This window comes from Phalacrocorax carbo, chromosome 4, assembly GCF_963921805.1.
Source record: "Phalacrocorax carbo chromosome 4, bPhaCar2.1, whole genome shotgun sequence".
Taxonomy (NCBI): Eukaryota; Metazoa; Chordata; class Aves; order Suliformes; family Phalacrocoracidae; genus Phalacrocorax; species Phalacrocorax carbo.
The window spans coordinates 25,377,976-25,397,851 of NC_087516.1; the positions used below are offsets into that span (position 1 = coordinate 25,377,976).

At 42.5% G+C, this 19,876-nt stretch overlaps 1 protein-coding gene across 1 annotated transcript in view; it reads left to right on the forward strand.

Moving 5' to 3' along the window:
• The first annotated feature begins 768 nt into the window (after positions 1–768).
• The window catches only part of NWD2 (NACHT and WD repeat domain containing 2), a 58,767-nt gene continuing 39,659 nt past the window's right edge, over positions 769–19,876 (forward strand). The window contains exon 1 of the mRNA XM_064449275.1: positions 769–1,926. Coding sequence (XP_064305345.1) covers positions 1,776–1,926 — 151 coding nt within the window. The 5' untranslated portion in view covers positions 769–1,775. The remainder of the gene's footprint in view (positions 1,927–19,876) is intronic.

Sequence of the window (19,876 nt, forward strand, 5' to 3'; positions counted from 1 at the left end):
TAATATCTTAAAAGTTGCCCCTCTATTTCATTTGGTTGAAATAGACCCAAAATTTATGGTGTACAGAACTAATAAAGCAACAGCAAGCAAACAGCAGCAAAATTACTCCCGTATACTCAGATGCAAATACACATAGGATGCAATTTTGCATATGCCTTATTTCTTTAAGAAAACAGGATAAAAAACCAAACACCAGCTCAGCGACACTTAAGGAACCCATCTGGCTGTCCCCTTTGCTTCTGAAAGAGCGCTGAGCAGCTTGCTTCTGCCTACTTCAGTGGCGTTACCTCCCGGGAAGCCACCTCAGCCGCCCCCCGCCGCTGCTGCCAGCGCCGGCCCCCGCGGGCGGCTCGTCCGGCCGGGCCGCAGCGGGAAGCGAGCGGGCACCGAGAGGGCGGCGGGCCGGGAAGCCCGGCTCCTAAACGCTCTGTGTAAATACACAGTAAGGTTGCTTTATAGACAGTATACATATTATATATTTAATATGTGTAAATACACAAGCCGGCTTTGTGTCAGATAGAGCGGATGAAATTGCCTATATAGACACCACCCGCATCGAAGACTCTTCTCTCCAGCCGTTCAGGCATGCAGAAGCACCTGCAAGCCCCTCTGCCGAAGCCCCCGCGCAGGAAGGCGCTCCCACGGCCAACAGCCGCACCGGGCTAACCGAGGCCCCGGAGCTCCCCCCTTCCCCCTCCCCTGCCCCCCAGCCCCTCCCCTCCGCTTTGCTGCCAGGTCCCTGCCCGCCTGCCCGCCCCTCCCGGGGAGGTTTCTAAACTCTGCGGCTCGCCCAAGGCCCGCCGCCCGCTGGGGCTGGGGCCGTCGCTCCGCTCCGCACCGCACCGCACCGCACCGCTCCGCGCCGCGCCGCGCCGCCGCCCTCCGACGGGCACCGACCGGCCGCCCCCGCCCGACCCCGCCGCCCTCCTGAATATTTCATGGGCGCTGCCCGACGGGATGCCCCGCCACTGACTGCTGCAAAGGGACCGCATCCCGCCGGCTGCTCGTCTCGCTGCTTCCTGCCTCTTTCATTCTTCAAACCGGGGCTTTTCATTTATTCCGATAAATAAATAACTGATTAAAAAAAAAGGAAAAAAGAAAAAAGCAGCAAGAGCATCTCTTGTATCTGAGCAGGTGGGACTCCTGTGCAGGCGATTACAGAACAAAACCCAAGAAGGGCTCTGAACTCTCCAGAGCCCAAAGGATGAGCCGGCAGCAGTCTTCCTATAAAAATCCGACGCCGGGGCCGTGACACGCTCGGAGGAAGGAGGAGGGAAGGCGCCGTCAGCCTTTGCCGGAGACGACCCTGCCTTGGACGCCGCGAACCCTCGTGGGCGGAGGGGGAACACGAGAGACCCGCCGGCCCGGCCGCGCAGCGGCTCGTCCCGGCGCCCGGCCTCCCGCTGCTCTCGGCGGCGGCCGGGGGCCCCGGGCGGGCGGCGCTGGGCTGTGGGGGGGGCAGGCTGCCGCCGTCCTGCCGCCGCGCCCGGCACCGCTCCGCCGCAAACTTTGTTCCCGCGCCCCCCCCGCCGCGGGGGCCGGCCGCCGCCTCGCCTCCTCACCTCCCCCCGCGCTCCGGCGCCGGGCGGCGGCCCCGGCCCCAGCCCCAGCCGCCGAGGAGGCGGGCGGCGGCCCCGGGCAGCCGGAGGGTCCGCATGGCCGCTGCCGGCGAGCCGGTGGCGAGCGCCGCTGCCGCTGCCGCCGCGGCGGTGCGGGGTCTGCCCTGAGCCGGGGCCCGGCGGGGGCCCGCCGGGACCGCCCTGCAGCGCGGCGGGATGTGGCCGGCCGGGGCGGGCGGCAGGCTGCCCTGCCCGCGGGACGCGGCGCTGCGGCGGGCGGCGTTCTCCGGCAACCTCTCGGCGCTGCCGTCCCACCTGGTGCCGAGCGGCAGGAGCGTCCGCGTCTTCATCAGCGCCAACCCCGAAGGTAACCCGCGGCCCCGCCGCTCCCCGCCGCCCGCCCCGCAGCTCCCCCTGCCGCCCGCAGCGCCCGCGCCGCTCCCCGGCCCCGCCGCTCCCCGCCGCACGCGGGAGGCCTCGCTCTGGGGTCCGCGGGGCGGCCGACACCGGCCCCGGGGCCGCCAGGGCGGGGGGCTCCGGGGCCTCAGGGCCCCGCAGGGCAGCCTGGCGTGGCGTGGCGTGGCGGGCGGCGTGGGGCGCGGGGCGAGGCGGCCGTGGGATGGGGTGGCGTGGGGTGGCGGGGCGAGGCGTGTGGCAGCGCATTGGGCGGCTCGCCGTGCCGGGTGGCGGGGGTTCGGAGGCGGCGATGTACTCCGCTCGTGAAGTTTTATGCGTGTAAATGACACGCTGAAAGGCACTGGGGTGGTGGTGGCGGGGTGTCTCTCTTTTTTGCGGGCACAGGGTACGCGGGGGTCTCGGGCGTGGAAACGGGTTGCCTTCTAGCGAGGCGGAAGCTTTTCCGGGGGGATGCGGTGTGGAGCTCCCCTGGGGAGGCTCGTTAATAGAGTTTCCGATTGATTCGTAGCACGGTGAAAGCAGGTTTCCGCCGGCTGAGGCTACGGCAAATGTGTCCCTTTGATCCCGGTCACACCGTGCTTCCAAGGAAGCGTGCACTGAAACCTGCGATTTTATCTTAATAACGCCGGGATCACATAGTCGGTGTCTGAACTAATTAGGCATCCTGCTACGTAAAGCCTATTTTTAAAATTACCCTTTGATACGAGGAATTTGCATACATTCAGGAGGTGGCATTCCCACTCGTAAGATTTAAGTTGCTGAAGCATATTCCCACTTGAAGCACGGAAATAATAAATTAAGCGTTCGCACCTCTGACATTTCTTTTCTGTCAAAATGAGCCCACTGTATTCACAATTCTCTTTCACACCACCACCCACCACCTCCCCCCCAACACTTCTAATTCAACAATACTGTCACCTTTTATGCAAACATCAGAGATCTGAAAATCATGCCTGAAATGACTAAAGAGTTTGAATTTTGAACTGAAAATTGTCTTGGCACCAATACTTACATGAGTATGAGAAATAGCGCTCGCAAGCAGAAAAAGTGGGCATAGTGCTGCCTTGAAGAATTCCCACACCTCCAGGTCTTCCGAGTTGCTCTCGACACGAGGAAGCTCTCAGCTCTTGCATCCAACATCCCTGTTTGTTGGAAAAGATGCCGTTCGTTAAGGAGGGCATGAAAATGCTTGCAGTTTGTTGCTGCAATCTAAGCAAAGACGTAAATAACAATAATCGAAATAATGTTTATTTGGCTCTGAAAGAAAATTGGTGAGGGTTTTTAGAAGGTAAGTTATTCGTTAGAAATGGATTTCTGCCAGCACTGCTTTAACTGTGGAGCTACTGACACCTCCGTATTTGATGTGAATGGCATTTATCATCAGGATAGCTCAGTATGTTAGCTAGATATTTACTAAAATAAAATTTAAAAAAATTCCCCAAAAACCCAAACCCAAACCACCAAACTCAATCTAAAAGTTGGGCTTTGAAGCCATATATATCCATTAGCAGGATTTTACCCTTGCATTGTCATTTCAAAATTTCAGCCTTAAATAAATGCGAAGAGGAAGAAAATAATTCAGTCGGTTTAGGATTATTTATATGAGCTTCGTTGTAGCCTCATATGTTCACTATGATGAACGCTTCTCATGTCCAAAATGTCATCTGCAGCATTGCTCCTGCTTTCAGAAATGATAGTATGGGACACAAATGTCAGAGTGGTTACAGATTTTGATTACCAACAAAAGCCACTTATGTGGATGCTTAGGGACTCTAAATGATGAGAAACAACCGTGACTACTTACAAGTGGTATCACTGACATGGAAGTATTACTAACTGCATGTGACCTTACAAAAAGAACATATCAATAAACAAGAAAAAGTAGCTCACAATGGGATTTAGATATCAGCTAGTAAAGTACTTAGAAATAAAAAAGCTGTTTGCAAAATAGCTAGAAGAGTTCACAATGCAAGAGTTCTGGAAAAAAAAAGGTTAAACTCTTCCAACTTGGTACACTATGTAGCATATTTAAGCCCCAAGCCACAGCGTGTATTTGCATGACTAAGGCCTTTCTTGTTAATTTTCAGCATATCATTACACTTCGTACCCGTTCTTGGTGCTGAGCGTCCCTGAAGGGGGTTCGGAGTCCCCAAAGCCCCAGTGGAAGTGAATGTGCCCCAGCTGCGCTCTGCATATCAGAACTGTGGTGCCAGAGAAGTTTAGGGCTTAATCCTCCTAGCAGTCACAAGAAAACTTTTTCGACAACTTACAGTGTACAATCTTAAAAGTATTTTTCTTTAAATTTATCAGTTTAGTAAATAGATATTGGAGAACTCCGGTGAATCAGTGTTGGGTCTGTTCTTTACAAACATACTTTAGTATGACTGAAATATATTATGGTTTTATTATGCAACTAAGAAAATGATTGTTGGTAAAATTTCTGAAACAGAAGTCCCTGAAAAGAAAAATAAGTGGCGACGATGAGCATGGGTAACAGGAACAAAATTGCTTCATTTTCCAGTCTCTGGTGTTCCAGAGGAGATTTTGTAGCTTAGTGAAACTGTATGTTCCCCTAGTAGTCAACAGTATTGGCTTGTTCAGATTGTTGGTATCAATTAATCAATGTTCATATCACTGAAGATTATTGGATCTTCAGAAACACTGAAGTTGCTTTATTATTTGAAGAGAAATAAGTCTCTTCTCTCATTTCAGCAGATATAAGCAGTCAGACGTATTTTAAACGTGTTTTGGCTAAGAGAGGTTGAAGATTTTGCTTTAAATAAGTTATTGGTTTTCTCAAGATATTTTTATTGCTCCAAAGTGGTGTGTTATATTTGCCTGATTGTAATAAGTGCTTTTACTGTGAGATGTAGAAATTTGTGGACTGTAACAGCAATCAGTTAATGACAGTTTCTCTGCTACTCAATAGTGCCTGTAGAGATGCCTTCCATTAACATACAGTTCTTATTAAATACAACAAGTATAAACTTCCATATGGTGCCCTTATATGGAGCTGTGACATCAGCCCTATATAGGTTCAGAACATTCCAGTGATTCTCATCACTACTTCAGGCAGAAAATTATTTGAGTTGCAAAGTCCACTATTTCAAGAAATTATGTGGTGATACAAGGCAGTGTTACAAGCCCTGGTTGAAACTGATGCCTTAACCGGAGTTAGGAATTTGTCTTGAAATGAAATCCTGTGAATTGGAAAATACGGTCAAAACTCTGATAATTTTAAATTCTCTTGGCTCTTCTGAAAGTGGGGAAGTTAGCCCTTTGCTAGTGTGAATTAAGGTCTTGTTATTGCTTCAGTTAGTTAAGACATGGAGAATTTCTTACTCTGAGCTCTTTAAGTTTTGGTTGTGAAGGTGCCTTTCATGCCTGTAATTTAGCAGAGAAAACTGAATGCATCAAAGAGAGATATGTATAAAGCCAAATGCTACACAGAGGTGGTTCCATTGAAGACAGGATGATAATACCTTTATATAGCATCTGAGTGTGTCCTGACATAGGTGGTGTTAGCCACTCTTATCTCAAAGTGTAAACAGGGTTGCTTTTAACACTTCGCATGGTAAGGATGCTCCCTTTTCCACCCATTGGATCAGCTGCACGCCACCCGCTCTCCTATGTGCAGTGCCTCTGCGTACCTCCTAAGTTCCAACACAGCATTGCTTTTCACTGGGCCTTGACAGTTAATATTTTTTAGCCATTTCATAGCCATTCAAAACATTTCTGTTTTACAAACAGAAACAATTATGATGAGATCATGAACAAGCATTGTTTTAACAGCCCTTTTTAAGACTGAAGAGTTATGTTCCTCATGGTTTCTGTGCCTCAAGTACCCATTTTTTAAAACTAGAAAACCAACTACTTATAAAAAAACCTAACCGGTACTAGTTTTGACATGATTGGCGAGCTTAAATATGCAGTCCTATGTGTACATGTAGAAATGTAAAATGAAGATCTTAATCCTAACAGAAGATACTACTGATTCTACCACCACTTAAGTGCCTCCATTGTGCAAGCACGGAATAAAACTAACCTGTAAATTTAGAGCTTCACCAGCTTCCCCATAGACTGCCCGAGTGAGGTTTCCTTGTCTTACCCTATTGAATGAGTTTGAGTTTTCTTGAGTCATTATACAATTGTTCAGCTTAGTTTCCATTGACACGCATCATCCAGAACATTGTATTAATGTGAAAAAAGACTTGCTTCTAATAAAGCATAAATGTTAGGTGCCCAATTTACATGTTTTCCCATGATACTGAAACCAAAATCCTCACCTGCAGTTAGTTTGTTGACTAGGTAAGGATTATTCCTATAAATAATGATTGCAGAAATGGGTCTTACTAATGTTTTTGTTTGGACCTATTGTTGTAGGCTGCTTGGGAGGGATTATGTGTCTTTTTATGCATGTTGATGTACATCTGAAAGAAAAAAATGTTATGTGCATTTGTAGTTTAGTGCTACTGAATATGAGGGTGAATAACTCATAGCAGATGAAGAATTATGATTGCTTTAACTACAAAGGTGTTGCGATATGTGATAAGACAAAGGTATAACTTTTGATTCTTAGCATATTCCAGGTGTATTACACTATTTTTGCCTGAAATACCTGAAACATTGTTTCTCTTAAGAAAGATATAATTGAGGAAATGTTAAGGTGGAAAAATACTCAGAAGTCAGAATAATGCTTAGTTAACAATAGTCCATTTTGGCCAGCCCCAAAATCCCATATGGTGTCCCTACTTGGATACGGTGCCTGAGGATCTTTTTCTAAAGACAATTTTATATAATCTGGGTGGAATTTATTCCTTAGCTGAAGGAAAACACAGATGTTCAACTGTATGAAATTGCAAGGGAGGTGTTGCGGAGATGTGGAGACAAATAACTCCAGGACTTTTTTTATGCTAAGTGTTACTTCTGGTTACCTAACTTTGTGCCTATTTATGGTTGTATGTGACGCACATCACTGTAGTGTTTAAGAGCTACAAACCAAGCTACACTTGGGGGAAAAAAAAAAGTTCAATATTTTTAGAGATAAAATTGAGTATCTCAGTTTGGGAGAGCAACATGGTTCAAGTACCTGGGTTTGGTGTGGGCCTTAATTTGAAATATGTCTTATTTCAGGAGGCCCAGAGGTCAGAGATACCTACAGTTTATTAGGCTGCAAAGAAGCCTGCCATTTTCAGTATTTCTGCTGCTATGTGAAGTTTTCTGTCTTTCCTCTTGTGCCACAGAACAAATGTTACTGGTGTGGTTGAGCAGAAAGCAAGATCTGACTCTCCGTGAGACCGTATGACGAAGTCTCTTGTAGGTTATAACTTTTAACTGCTGGCAAGGCCGGGCTGGTAGATCTCAAGCAGAACCAGTACGAGATGATTTTTTGCTGAGCAGATCTTCCAGTCTTTGTTCCTGTTAGAGGAAATTATCATTTTAAGCTAGGGTGGAGACTGAATTGGGTTGAAGTTTATTCTGCCGGACAGACAAACTTGAGAAACTGTTGATGAACTGTATGAAAATAACTGCTCTTCATGTCCCCCTGTTCTTTCTGTGGGTTCCTTGCTTGGGGACTGGGCTAAGGATTTGCTCAGAATGTACCAAATATGGAAGTGGAAACATTGAGTTTTGTTTAATATTCACAAAATTTTTCATTCGTGTACTCAGAAGGTAGGATGTGCACTTGGGGAGCAAGACTAAGATCAAGAGGTGTGGGGTTTTTTTCAGTAAACAGCAGCTACTTAGTTTGTTGGTTTTGTTCTTTCTTCTTGATATTCAGAAATAAGCAAAATCGCCTGAAAGCCAGTCACCTTCCTACTAAGCAGCATCTGGAATTATCATCTCCAAAAGTTTGGATTAGGTATTTACCGCATTACTTAAAAAATGGCACTTAAAATTTTTAACTGCATGACGGTTCTTTTTTAATTTAATAAAAATTATTAAAATTGAATTTTTCTATATTTTTGTATATGTGTCTATAATGCATATACACACATGCACACATATACACAAATTACAGAAAATAGTATAAACTATTACATTGTATAAGTGGATGTATAAAACCGAAGCTACACTATCATAGATGATTTTCAAACGTGCTGTTAATACCCTGTGTAAGAACTGGTTATGTTCAAAGGGCATCACTCAAGGTTGTAATTGTAGCATTACTGAAGAACAGCCTACGTCCTGTTAAATGCTATTGTAAAAGCTTTACAGAGCAGTTTAGATTTTATCCACAAGTAAACTTGTAAACATTCAGGGTTGTATGCACCTGCATCTTAGGTTTTATGACTGTTTTTCTTAGCATTGAAGAAATAATATTGAAACAGAGCAGAACCTACAATTTCTTTGCTTCCTTTCTAACTTTGCAAATATTGCTTTATTTCTTCAGATGTATTTGCATGCTTAACTGGTAGTCTAGTAGGTGTGTATATACAAACATATATATGCATGCATCTTTTTACTAAACTAGAAATACAGATCAGTCAAGATGTGCGTAGGACACGAGCATGCCTCATTCTTGTGCAGCGTGGTCATCCTTTCAGTGACAAAGAGGAGCTTGTGGACCGTGTACATTTGACAGTTTCTAAGTACAGTGAGGGACCATGAAACACTTGTGCAAATTCCATGTAATATTAATTTCTCAGGTAATATGTTAGATGATGGACAGCAGCAGCATTGAATCAAGTCCTTATTGTGAATTGTTCCCTGACCAAGGTATGAGACCCAGCTTGAAGAGAGGCAGCGCCGTGCAGGGAGCGTTACAGTGCCCTGACAACACAGGGGAGCTTCTTTCCTGCCTGATCAAGGGCAGTGGGTTGGCCTCTCAGCTGAGCAACAGTCTGCTGTGCAGCAAACTAATGAGGATTTTAGAGGCTGTGTTTCAAGGAGACCACATGTATTCTGTGGTGGGATTTCTCTAATTGCGTAAGAACAGTGTAATGCAGAGGGTACATAATTTGGCATCCTATCTCCAAGCTTATGCAGTGAAAGAACTCCTTTTAAGAAACTTACATGACTATGTAGTCATATGCATGTGTTAACAGATGTGTAAACACACGAGAAAATCCTACATTAGACTTAAGTTTTGTTTGGAGAATTTTAAAATATTTATTATGGAAAGAAAACTTTAGATCAAGGAGTTACTGAACTTCTAATACAAGATTTGAGGTCAGTGCCTGAGCAGCAAGTTTTTTCATCTCAAACAAATGAAATTTCTTTGAATTTTCATCTGCTGAAAGAGCATTTTGTGATATCCTTTCAGGCCGCAATAATAATACATCAGTAATATTTAGCTACCAGTAAGTTAATGTTTTAATATATTGAAGGCAGTAGATATAAATATGATGTAGTCATAGATAGTCGTGTGTATGGAATACAGAGAAATCTGGCAGGTTTTAATACAGGCAGTGCTGTTCAAGACAACTGCTTTATCCCCTTACGGGAATTTCAATTAAAGAAGGATATAACAGAGAGAGAACCCAATCTAATCATGGTTGTGCCAGTGCAACTCTAAAATAACTCCACTGGCCTGATGCTACTCTTATTAATTTAGGTTTTGTATGAGAGAGAGGGTTTTACTTCCAAAATCTCTAGCGAAAAGGGGAGTAAGGCTAAATCACAGGTATCTGAAAGCAGGGAGTGTAGCAAGGTAACAAGGAGGGAGCCCCAAGTCAGTGCAGAGCACCATGTCCACGCTGCTGTGTCAGGCAAGGAGGAGGTGTACCACATGCAGCTCTAGTAAGCCACCCCATCACCACCATAATTACATGCCTGCCTCTGCCTTTGACCTGGTCTTAAACTCGCTCTGTAAGCATCTGCTAATGCCCATTGTTGGAGACAAGATGCTGTGCTGGACAGACCTTATGCCTGGCCAACCACAGTCATTATTGTACAGAATCTGGATGCCAAGTAAAAAAGGTCATCTTGACAGACTAGATTTATCTGGCTGTTCAAAGTACACTTGGTGCCAGAAGCTGGAAAGACTAGCAAATGGCAGGACTTCCACACTGGGCTTAATCCAGAGTCATGCTGTTGTTAAGTATCAGTTGTTGGGACTGATCAAATAGCTGAACAGATCAGATTTCAAATTGTCAGAGCCTGAAAAACAGTCTTGTACAACCTGCTCCTAGCGTTTGCTTGGGGTGGCACAGCTGCAGTACAGTAACGTGTCTGATAATGATTAAACATTCAAAAATGTTTATTAATAGTGTCCATATCACTCTACTAGCAATTGAGAACCTTCACAGTCTCACGTACGCTTTATAAATCACCAGCTTTATCCTCCAACTCTGTTATCTGAATCAGGTAGTGCGACATGTAGCTATTATAGTGTATGTGTGATACATAGCAACATTATTTGTAAAATTGTTATTTAGAGTCTCTAATTAGTAATGTTTTACAAAACATTAAGATGAAGTGAGAATTAATGACTAAGAGCTCTATCTGGACAGCCTTAGTTTCGGAGAGCTCCCCAACTGAAGTGTTTGCTATTTGCGGGCTTTTCTGAAGGCTAGGACCTTTGATGTGTTCGTATTACTAAAGAGCATTTGCATTTCTTACAAGCTACAGACTCGATAAAAGTACAAAAGAGACGTTCAGAAGCATATATAAAAGTTCAAAGTTAAAAATCATTGGCAAAATAAATGGCTTGTGCAAACCCTCCGAAAACCTGTTTTTAGCATAGTGGTTTCAATATATATTGTCTGTTAGTATTGTTTATTTGTGTTGTACAAGATTGATACTTGACCATGCGATGTAGGAAGAAATGACTGGCACTTCAGAATATTTGTAACAGAATCCCTGACGCTGCCTGAGTTTACACTCAATGTTTATTCACAAGCGATCTCACTGACTGGTTTTTATTAGATTAAGATTACTTTTAAATGATTGAGAACCACTGAATAACTATGTGGGTTTAATAGTTTTAGATTAGAAGAGTTATCCATATTTGTAGAGTTAGGCACATCGGCTATTCTGTAGAAGATAAACGAGAAGCAAATGCAGTAAGATCGGACATAGTGAGTTAGATCAAAGGAGCCCAGGACTCTTCCTGTGATCCTGGCGGTTTCAGATGCATGATGGAAGAACAAGAGATCACAACAGGGACAAAATGATAAGGACTGTATCTTTGTGTTTAATAATCTGTGAGGTCCTTTGCTTCCATTAATTTGTCTAGTTGCTTTGCTATTTAGTCAGTAGTTTTGGTACTTGTAACAGCCTTTCCAAGTCTCGAGATAGATTATTGCCCAGTGAGGTGAAAAATCCTACTAACTTCAGTGGGAATTTTGTATGAACAAGACCATGCGTATTCATCAAAGAAGAGATCTCAGAAACCAAAAGTGGAAATACCTGTGGAACAAGGGTACCTAAAAGCAGATGTCCCTAAAAGAGTAACTATCCAAAACCATCATTGTAACGATTCATTTTTGTCTATCAGTATATAGAAAGAGAGGTTAACTGAAGTCCTAGTTATCTGAATGTCTTTATTTCCATGAGTTTATTAAAATGGAGCCATAATAATAAATAAATAAGGAAATGACAGTGTACAATAATCTAAGGAGCCTAAAGTACGGAGTTTAATCTAAAGGAGTCCAGTGTGTCATGCAGGACTCTAAGGGTTATTTTATTACCAAGGATTTTCCACATCTGCCTATGCCATCATGACACATCTAGAGGATCTTGCTTTACTGTCATAATCAAACATAACATAAATCATGTATGACTGCTTTATAAGTGATTTTCTTAAAAAGGACTTAATCTTTGGTTTTTTGTACTTACTGTTGTTTAATAATGGCCCCGCAATTTCTAGAAAAGGAGATCAGAGGAAAAATATTTTCTTACTTAATAATAATCCTGCTGGCTAGATTCATAGCCTGTACTGTTCTGGCAAGAGAGTAATTTGTTCTGAAGAAAATGCCTATATTTCTTCTTCATTTTCCACCCTATAATATTTCTGATAGCTCAGATACTGAGACCAGTGAGCAGTAGGTGTTGATCCTCTTTTTAGGAATTGTTACTGGTAAATGTTAGGAAAATGGTGAAATTATATTATGGTTTGATAATGGTCTTGATTTACTTATATATTTATTGTGGAATCCAATAATTAAATTTAAATGTGATGAAGAATTATGCAATGCTCTTGAAGCAAGTTATTGAAGCATTCTTGTGTATGTGGTCCATAATTTGGTATATCAAGACACTAGCAAAGTTTGTATGATGATTTACTTCGAAATGCAAGTAATTTACAACATGGGATTATCAAGAATTAAGCAATTTGCTGTGAGCAAAATGAGTGCCATTGAGTTCAATGACACTTCATTTAAACCAGAAATATGTGGCCATAACAGATGTCCAAGGGACCGCAGGCAGTTATTTCATTAGGCAGCTATTTAGTGTTGTGCAAATCACAGACCAGGGCGCTGGAAGGGACCTCCTGAGGCCTTTGGGTCTGTCCTCCTGCCTGAAGCAGGGTCAAACATACCTGTGCCATTCCTGACAGAAGGTAGTCTAGCTCTTCATGAGCTGTCTCCAGACCAGTTAGGAAAATACATAGGAAAATAGACTGTACAGCATACTGCTGCACTGTCTTCTGTACCACTACTGTACGGACACAAAATAAACTCATTAGTCAAGAGAAACTACCAAAGGCAAAAAAATTCCCTGAAAATTTCCTTGTGTAGAATGAGTTTCAGTAACTGGTCTATGTCATTATTCATAAATGTCTCAAATCTAGTTTCTGCCTCTTCATCCTTTTAGCATGCCAGGAAGCCGATCTATGCACCCAAGAAAAGATGTATAATATAAAGCACTAAACTCCCATACAGATTATTTTACCATGTATGCATGTCCTGCAGAGCAGTGCTTGTTTCAGGTGAAGCTTTCCTGCAAATAAGGCATTTCTGAAGCGTCTAATAGCTCGTGTTACAGCTTTTACTTTGATGGTTTATTTATGAATGGCAGGAGGAGGCTCATTTACAGGATTTCTCTTATTTACCTGCGGACTTATTCTCATATAGGATAGTCACTATATTTGAGATTAATATAATTCTGTCAGATTTCTTTAATGTCAATCATGAGTTAATATTTTTCAAAAGAGAACAGAAGATGTGGAAGACACACAGATCATCATATATTCCTCCTTTCTTTAGAAAAGAGCTAAAAATGCAAATGCTCTCCTTACACTCCACCTGTTCTAATTATCAATTTTCTGTTTTATACTTTCTATAATCAACCATATAATCAACTACATAATGCTACCAAGCAATTCCATTTCTGCTATATTGTTCCAGTGTTAATACCACGGTCATCTCCTCATAGTGATTATGTAGATTCAAAATTATTTCAAATAAAAGAAATTAGATCCCCAGTTGTGGATTCAGTTGTGTTTAGCAGTATGTAGGTGTAGAAGATGTCTTGCCGATGTTTTTAGATATTCTGTGACCAAGGGACAAATATCTTCGCAGGCATTGAGAAGGACTGCTAGTGTCTGGCAGTACAAGAAGTGGATATGAAGTCAAGTCCACACTTTCAGCCATCTTCTACACTGCCGTTGAGAATACAGCATCGCAGAAGACCTTTACCCTCCTTTAAAGGTCATTGTAGCTATTTGGGTATCATTATTGTGAAAATAAGAGCAAAGAGTTGGGGAAGATGGCTAACGTAATTTGAAAGTACTAATTTGGAAGACAGTCTGTAGTTCAGGCTCCGATTGACTGAATTGGTATGCCAGTCTGGAAGTTCTTCAAATATTATGTCCTGTATCACACTTGTGAAATGTATTAGTGGAAAATTGCACGTAGTTGTTTCAAATACATCTGCTTCTCAAATGGAGAAAGTGATTAGAGTATGTATTGTCCTTTTTCAATTACTAACTCAAGATTGTTACACTACAAATTTACTATTACCTTAATATCTATCATTAACTAAATATGGTTAGCAAGCAGAAGAAATTAATAAAATCTGGAACAGGAAAACAAAATATAGTAAAATCAAGTCATCACAAAAATATTTTTCTCATAAAAACAGATACATTTGAAATTTTATTTTAAAATAGCCTTTTCAACCAGATTATATTATCTTCACTGAAAATAATGCTTAGGTGAATCATTAGAATTGGAAAGGGTAAGGGAGAATGGAGGTAAGATAAATCACTCTTCCTTCGCATGTCAATCACTGTTTTCCTCTCAGACATTACGTAACCCATCAAAACAAGCCAGTTTTGTGAATTATTTGGTCATGCTCAATGACTTCTAGTGCAGACCCCACCTGGAATTCTCAGTTTTAAAAACTGTTGTACCGCAGTGCCTGTAAGTGGGTGGTTATAGGTAGGTAAAAGCTGTCTGTTGGATTATGAAATAGTCCGGTACGAAATCAGTTGAGATTCTCGTATTTAGGCAAGGCGTGGTTGAGTTTCTGGCATCCCTCCCTCACGCAGTCCTGTTGTTCTGGGCTTAATGCCCTCATGCAGCCGCTCTCCTTTGCCAGGATTGTCATTTAGTTTCTTCATCTTTGGTAACTGTTTCTACAGCAGCCAAGTACTATTCTGACTGTGCAGTGATGTTACTTAATCGTCCTCTCCATTTAGCATCAAGAAAAAAAGTCTGTTGCAAAGCAAACTCCTACTTTATTGATGCAGATTTACTGCACTGATAGCAAGCAGCGCCTCTCCCTTCTTCTGTGGGTGTCTTTGCACAGCCACAAGTCTCAGGTTCAAGACTTTCTCATCTTCTGGTGTAAGAGTCATAACATGTTCCACTTGAAGCCCATACAGTAGGCTACGTTTATCAGTCATACTTTCCCAGCTGGCCCGACTGACTTCAGCAGTTTTGTAGTGACCCAAACCATGGCCATGCTCCACCAAACTTAAGGGAGAATATGGCCTGGATTAGAACTTTGTGACTTGTGAACTGAAATAGAAAGTTTAGAGAAGGGAGGGACAACTTTAACGGAGAGCTAACAGTGCTTGCAGAGCTCTTCCATAGCTTTGCAGTGCTGCCAGATGTAAAGTCACATAGAAGTGTTTGCTTGAATTGCTTCAGAATGAGTTGTATTTAATAGGCCTGCAGTGGCTGTACTGTGAAATACGTGTGTGCTTTTATGAGCCTTGCTTTCTCATGGTTTTTTCATGGCTCACCTCCACTTTATGCCTTCTCAAAGCCTAAAACATACTACTTTGTTTACTTCCAGCACTTGAATCTGCAATCCAGTCAGGAGACAAAATGTCTGTGACATCCTGTTGCTGTATTGATTGCCACTGCCCCATTACCTCAAGTGCTTTAGTAACGTACCCTGATTGTTTCTCTTTGGTCTAGTAATGTCAGAAAAAAAATAGTAAAGCTACTGCAGTACGCTCAACTTAATTGTTAAAAACATTTTCCAGTGTTGTACAGCTTCTTTTCTGCTTTCTAGGTAATTCCATGTTTTTTTGAAGTGTGAGTTGACACCTCTAGATGAATTAGTAGGATTTTTGCATGTATCTTTGTTACTGCACTGGCAGGCGTTTTTGCAGAGCTCGCTCTGAAGTCCTCTTTTAGATTTCATAAGAAGTTTTTCTTTCACGTTAATTTTTATTATAGTTGCAAATTCTTGTCCTTGCAGGCTTTGCTGTTTTCCAGTACTTAGTTGTAATAAGCTTTGGTGTTCTGCAGAGATAATTTTCAGACTTAATTTTGGTATCTCTAAATGTCCTGTGTCTTCAGTTTCTCATGTCACATCATTCAACTGTATGACAATAATTGTTTGTAAATTGTCATGTTTTCAAGACCTTGTCCTGGTTTCAACTGGGATAGAGTTAATTTGCTTCCTAGTAGCTGGTATAGTGCTGTGTTTTGGATTTAGGATGAGAATAATGTTGATAACACACTGATGTTTTAGTTATTGATAAGCAGTGCTTACACTAGTCAAGGACTTCTCAGCTTCTCATGCCCTGCCAGTGAGAAGCTGGAAGGGAACACAGCCTGGACAGCTGATCCAAACTGGCCAAAGGGATATTCCATACCATGTAACATCATGCTCAGTATATAAACTGGGGGAGTTAGCTAGGGGATGGGGACCACTGCTCAGGAATGGGCTGGGCATTGGTCGGAGGGTGTGAGCAATTGCATTGTGCATCACTAGTTTTGCATATTCTTCTACCATTATTACTATTTTCCCTTCCTTTTCTGTCCTATTAACCTGTCTTTATCTCACCCCACAAATTTTACTTTTTTTCTCCAATTCTCTCCCCCATGGCACTGCAGTGGGGAGTGAGCAAATGGCTGTGTGGTGTTTAGCTGCCTGCTGGGTTAAACCACAACAAGCTTTTCCTAGTTTGCTTTACTAAATGAAAGAATCCGATTTTGTTGAATTCTCCCGCTTGTGCAGTTTGCAGAAGGCAAAATTCTCCCCCTGCAGAGATTCTGCCTTCAACCCATGGGGCTGCTGAAGCTCCCACTGTGCCTTGGCATTTGCATGCAGATGCATTGGTGTTTGCCACAAATGGTAGCTGAGGGATGCAAGGACCCCTAGGCACCCAGGCTGCTATCTAGAGACCATCTGCAGGATGGGGAAAGGATTCCAGATCAACTTAACTCTTCATTTTTCTTTAAGAACATCTACCTATGAGGGTGCTGTGTTCCCAAGGGGTAATGTGAGGTTAGTTATTAAGATATATTATGAGAGAAAATTCTGCTTCAGAGTCCTCACTCATACCATACCCACTAGATTTAATGAGTATGCAGTAGGTTTTTATTTATTAATTTATTTGAGGATTAGAGGATTTCATCCAAACCGGTGGAAGTCAGTAAGGCATCAAAAGATACTGGGTTTCAGTACATGCCACAAATGTAAAACTTCATTTAAGATCCACTGAGATTAACAGATCTTTCCATTAACTTCACCCACCTTCAGATCAGAATTCAAATTTGTTTCATGTAAGCATGTTGTATGCATAATAATTCTCAGAAACCAACATTTGTTTTAAGTTGGGAACACAGTCATGTGAATACTCAAAAATCTTTTGATATTTAGATATAGGAGCTGCGTTTCCCTTCAGTCATGTTAGTTCCACACTGATATTTCCCCAAAATTCTGTATTTTAACACAGGTCTTGACCCCTTTGATTTTACTAGTTCTCTCATTTTTTTACGTATATAAATTGACAGCTGGGTGTTATTGTTAAGCCAATAGGTGGCACTGCTTAATCATATTAACCATCAAGATACAGGGTATTTTATAAGTAAGATATCAATGGGAAATGTGGCCAGCTATTAAGCATTATATATAATCAAGAAAACAATAAATACATATTCTATATGTGTTGTTTTAAATTTGTCATCTTACCGACTGACAGTAGGGAAAATTTCGGCAAAATAAGTTTTAAAACTACACCTCATTTTAAATCGGATATTGTTTGATTTTGGGCTGAAAATGAAGCTTAATTGCTGCATCTAGAAGTTTCAGGCTTATAATTATGCCCTACATTTTTAATCCTGCCTCGGATATTTAGGTCTTTTGTTCTGAAAATGTGTTTGTTTAAATGTCCTGGTGTAGACCACAAATTTGTAGTCACATACTGTCATTTTTCACAATTGAGAGACACGTTTCAGGATTACTTACTATTTTAATGTTATTTTCTGTTACTTCTTCTGATTTTCATGCCAAGCCGCCATTCCTTTGGGCTCAAATGCTCAGCCCGCTGTTGCTGTATTTATTTTTTTAAGAACTGAGATGGTGGAGGAGAGGGACATGGCACCAGTGTTATTGTGCAATATCCTGGTGGCTGGAGCGCTAACCTCTGAGCTGAAGGACTGCAGTCTAGGTCCTCCTTAGGCCAGCGGAGTCGCGCACACTTTCTGCACATCCCACAAGAGAGCTCCCACTGTCACGCAGGGGGCGGGGACAAGCAGATGTGTACATCACAGTAATGTTGCAGTATTTGGCTAGTCAGAATTTATTTGGAGGTTTGCAGTCAGTTCTCAGTTTTAGTTTCATTAATGAATGGCCTTCAGGCTGTCCAGTTTTTCAGCTGCCTTCTTAGAGAGCCAGTAGAGACCTGAAGGTCAGCAGTGTTGTCTGGGGAGGGCACACCAGAAGAAGTGACCCAGGCCCTAAAAAGAGTCTTGGGTGTCTCTACACACAGAATTCCCAAGGGAAGGAAATGACAACAGAGTCTATGGAGTTCATTTTCTAGGAAGGCAAGGGTACTAGGTAGCTCAAGTAATTTTTCCCTCTCTTACAAGCTATATGATTCAAATTCATTGCTTGCAAAGTGCTCTGAGATTCTCAGATAAAAGGCACAGTAGAAATGCAAATGACTTATTATTATGGTATTATTTTCAGAGACAAGCTTTCCATAATATTTAGGGACATTTGTTACCTACTGGTATTCAAAGCTTTTAGTATCAGGGGTAATATACAATGCTATTGTGCATTATTAGTAAAAAGACAGTTTAAAAGGAATAATTCAGTTGAATAGTCCTACATGATGGGAATGTACTAGCATTAAGAGGTTTGGCAGCCACTTCCTTACTTGGTATTGCTGATAAGTAATTTTTAACCTTATCTGCATCATATCCATAGATGATTCAAGTACAGAAATTCTCACTGCAGTTAGTAGACAATGGCTATAAAATACCCACATTTTTTAATATTACAATGCATTAAAAAAATCCTATGGCAAGAATCTGTCCTATCCATCCAGCAAATCTAAGGATTTAGAATACTTAGAGGAGCAAATAGCTGGGTATCTTAGTGGATATCCATTCAGGGCTAGATTAGATGATGTTCTCTGCTCATCCTGGGCCCCAGACCTCCACAGTTGTACGGACGACTTGTAACATTACGTGATAATAAACATATCTTTGTGCATTTGTGCAGGAGACTAAGCTAGGAGAGAAGCAGTCTGTGAAAGAGGTGAGGTCAAGGTCCCCAGCAAGCTTCTGTCCTGACCCACTGCAAAGCATGGGAACACCAAGGACAGGGAGGTGATACACAAATTGTTTCTTCTGTGCATACAAGGACCTGCTCTTTCCTGGGTGATGGGCTGGAGATGAAACCTGCAGGCAGCTCTGTGGCCCCGTATGACGTTCATTTCTGTGGTACCTTGAACAGCTGCAAGGGCAGCTTTTTTCTTCTTTTTCTTTTTCTGCCTTGGTCCTTCCAGGTTCAGCTGCCTGCCTCAACCTGTCGCGTCAGTCAACAATTTTCCTACCAGCTCCCTCACACTGCGTAATGCTGTGTTCCTCTTGTCAGTCAAACTGTAGCAGTTGAAACGCCCTCCCTACTTAGGACTTTCCCCTGCTTGAGGGCCTCAACCTGTTGCGTCATGCTTGGGTAGGATTACTCATGGGTTCTGTTTCTCTGGACAGACTTTCAGCTTGAATGCACTGCACCTTTGAGGGCGGTCGAGTGGGACCCACTCTCCCCACATTGGCACCCTCTGTGCAAGACACAATAACAGGATGGGGCTGAGCAGCCTCCCTGTTCAGCTGTGTTGAGCCTTGGTTGAATAAGGGTCATCATGTGACTGCAGTCCATGCATGCGAAACAGCCATTCCTATCACTGTGGTTGAATTCAGACCAGTACGACCACAGCAAGAAGAAAAACTGTTTGGTCTTAGGGCAGAATAACTGGTGCTTTAAAATGGGCAATTTCCATTGGGCTTCCATGTTAACTCGTTCTGTTCGCCTGCATCTACGTTTTGAAATTTTCTTCAACTAGGCTATTTTCCATGACCTATTTTATCCTAGAGATTAATGTTTGGCAACTGTTTGTAAATACACATCGTCTGTTTACTAACACAAGAAGGTAAAATATACTTTCCCTATTAAAAATAAAATAAGTGACTTTAATAGTAGAACAGCTTGCGTTTGAAGGTCAGGCTTTGGCATGGAAATAGTTCACGCTGAGAAGCGGC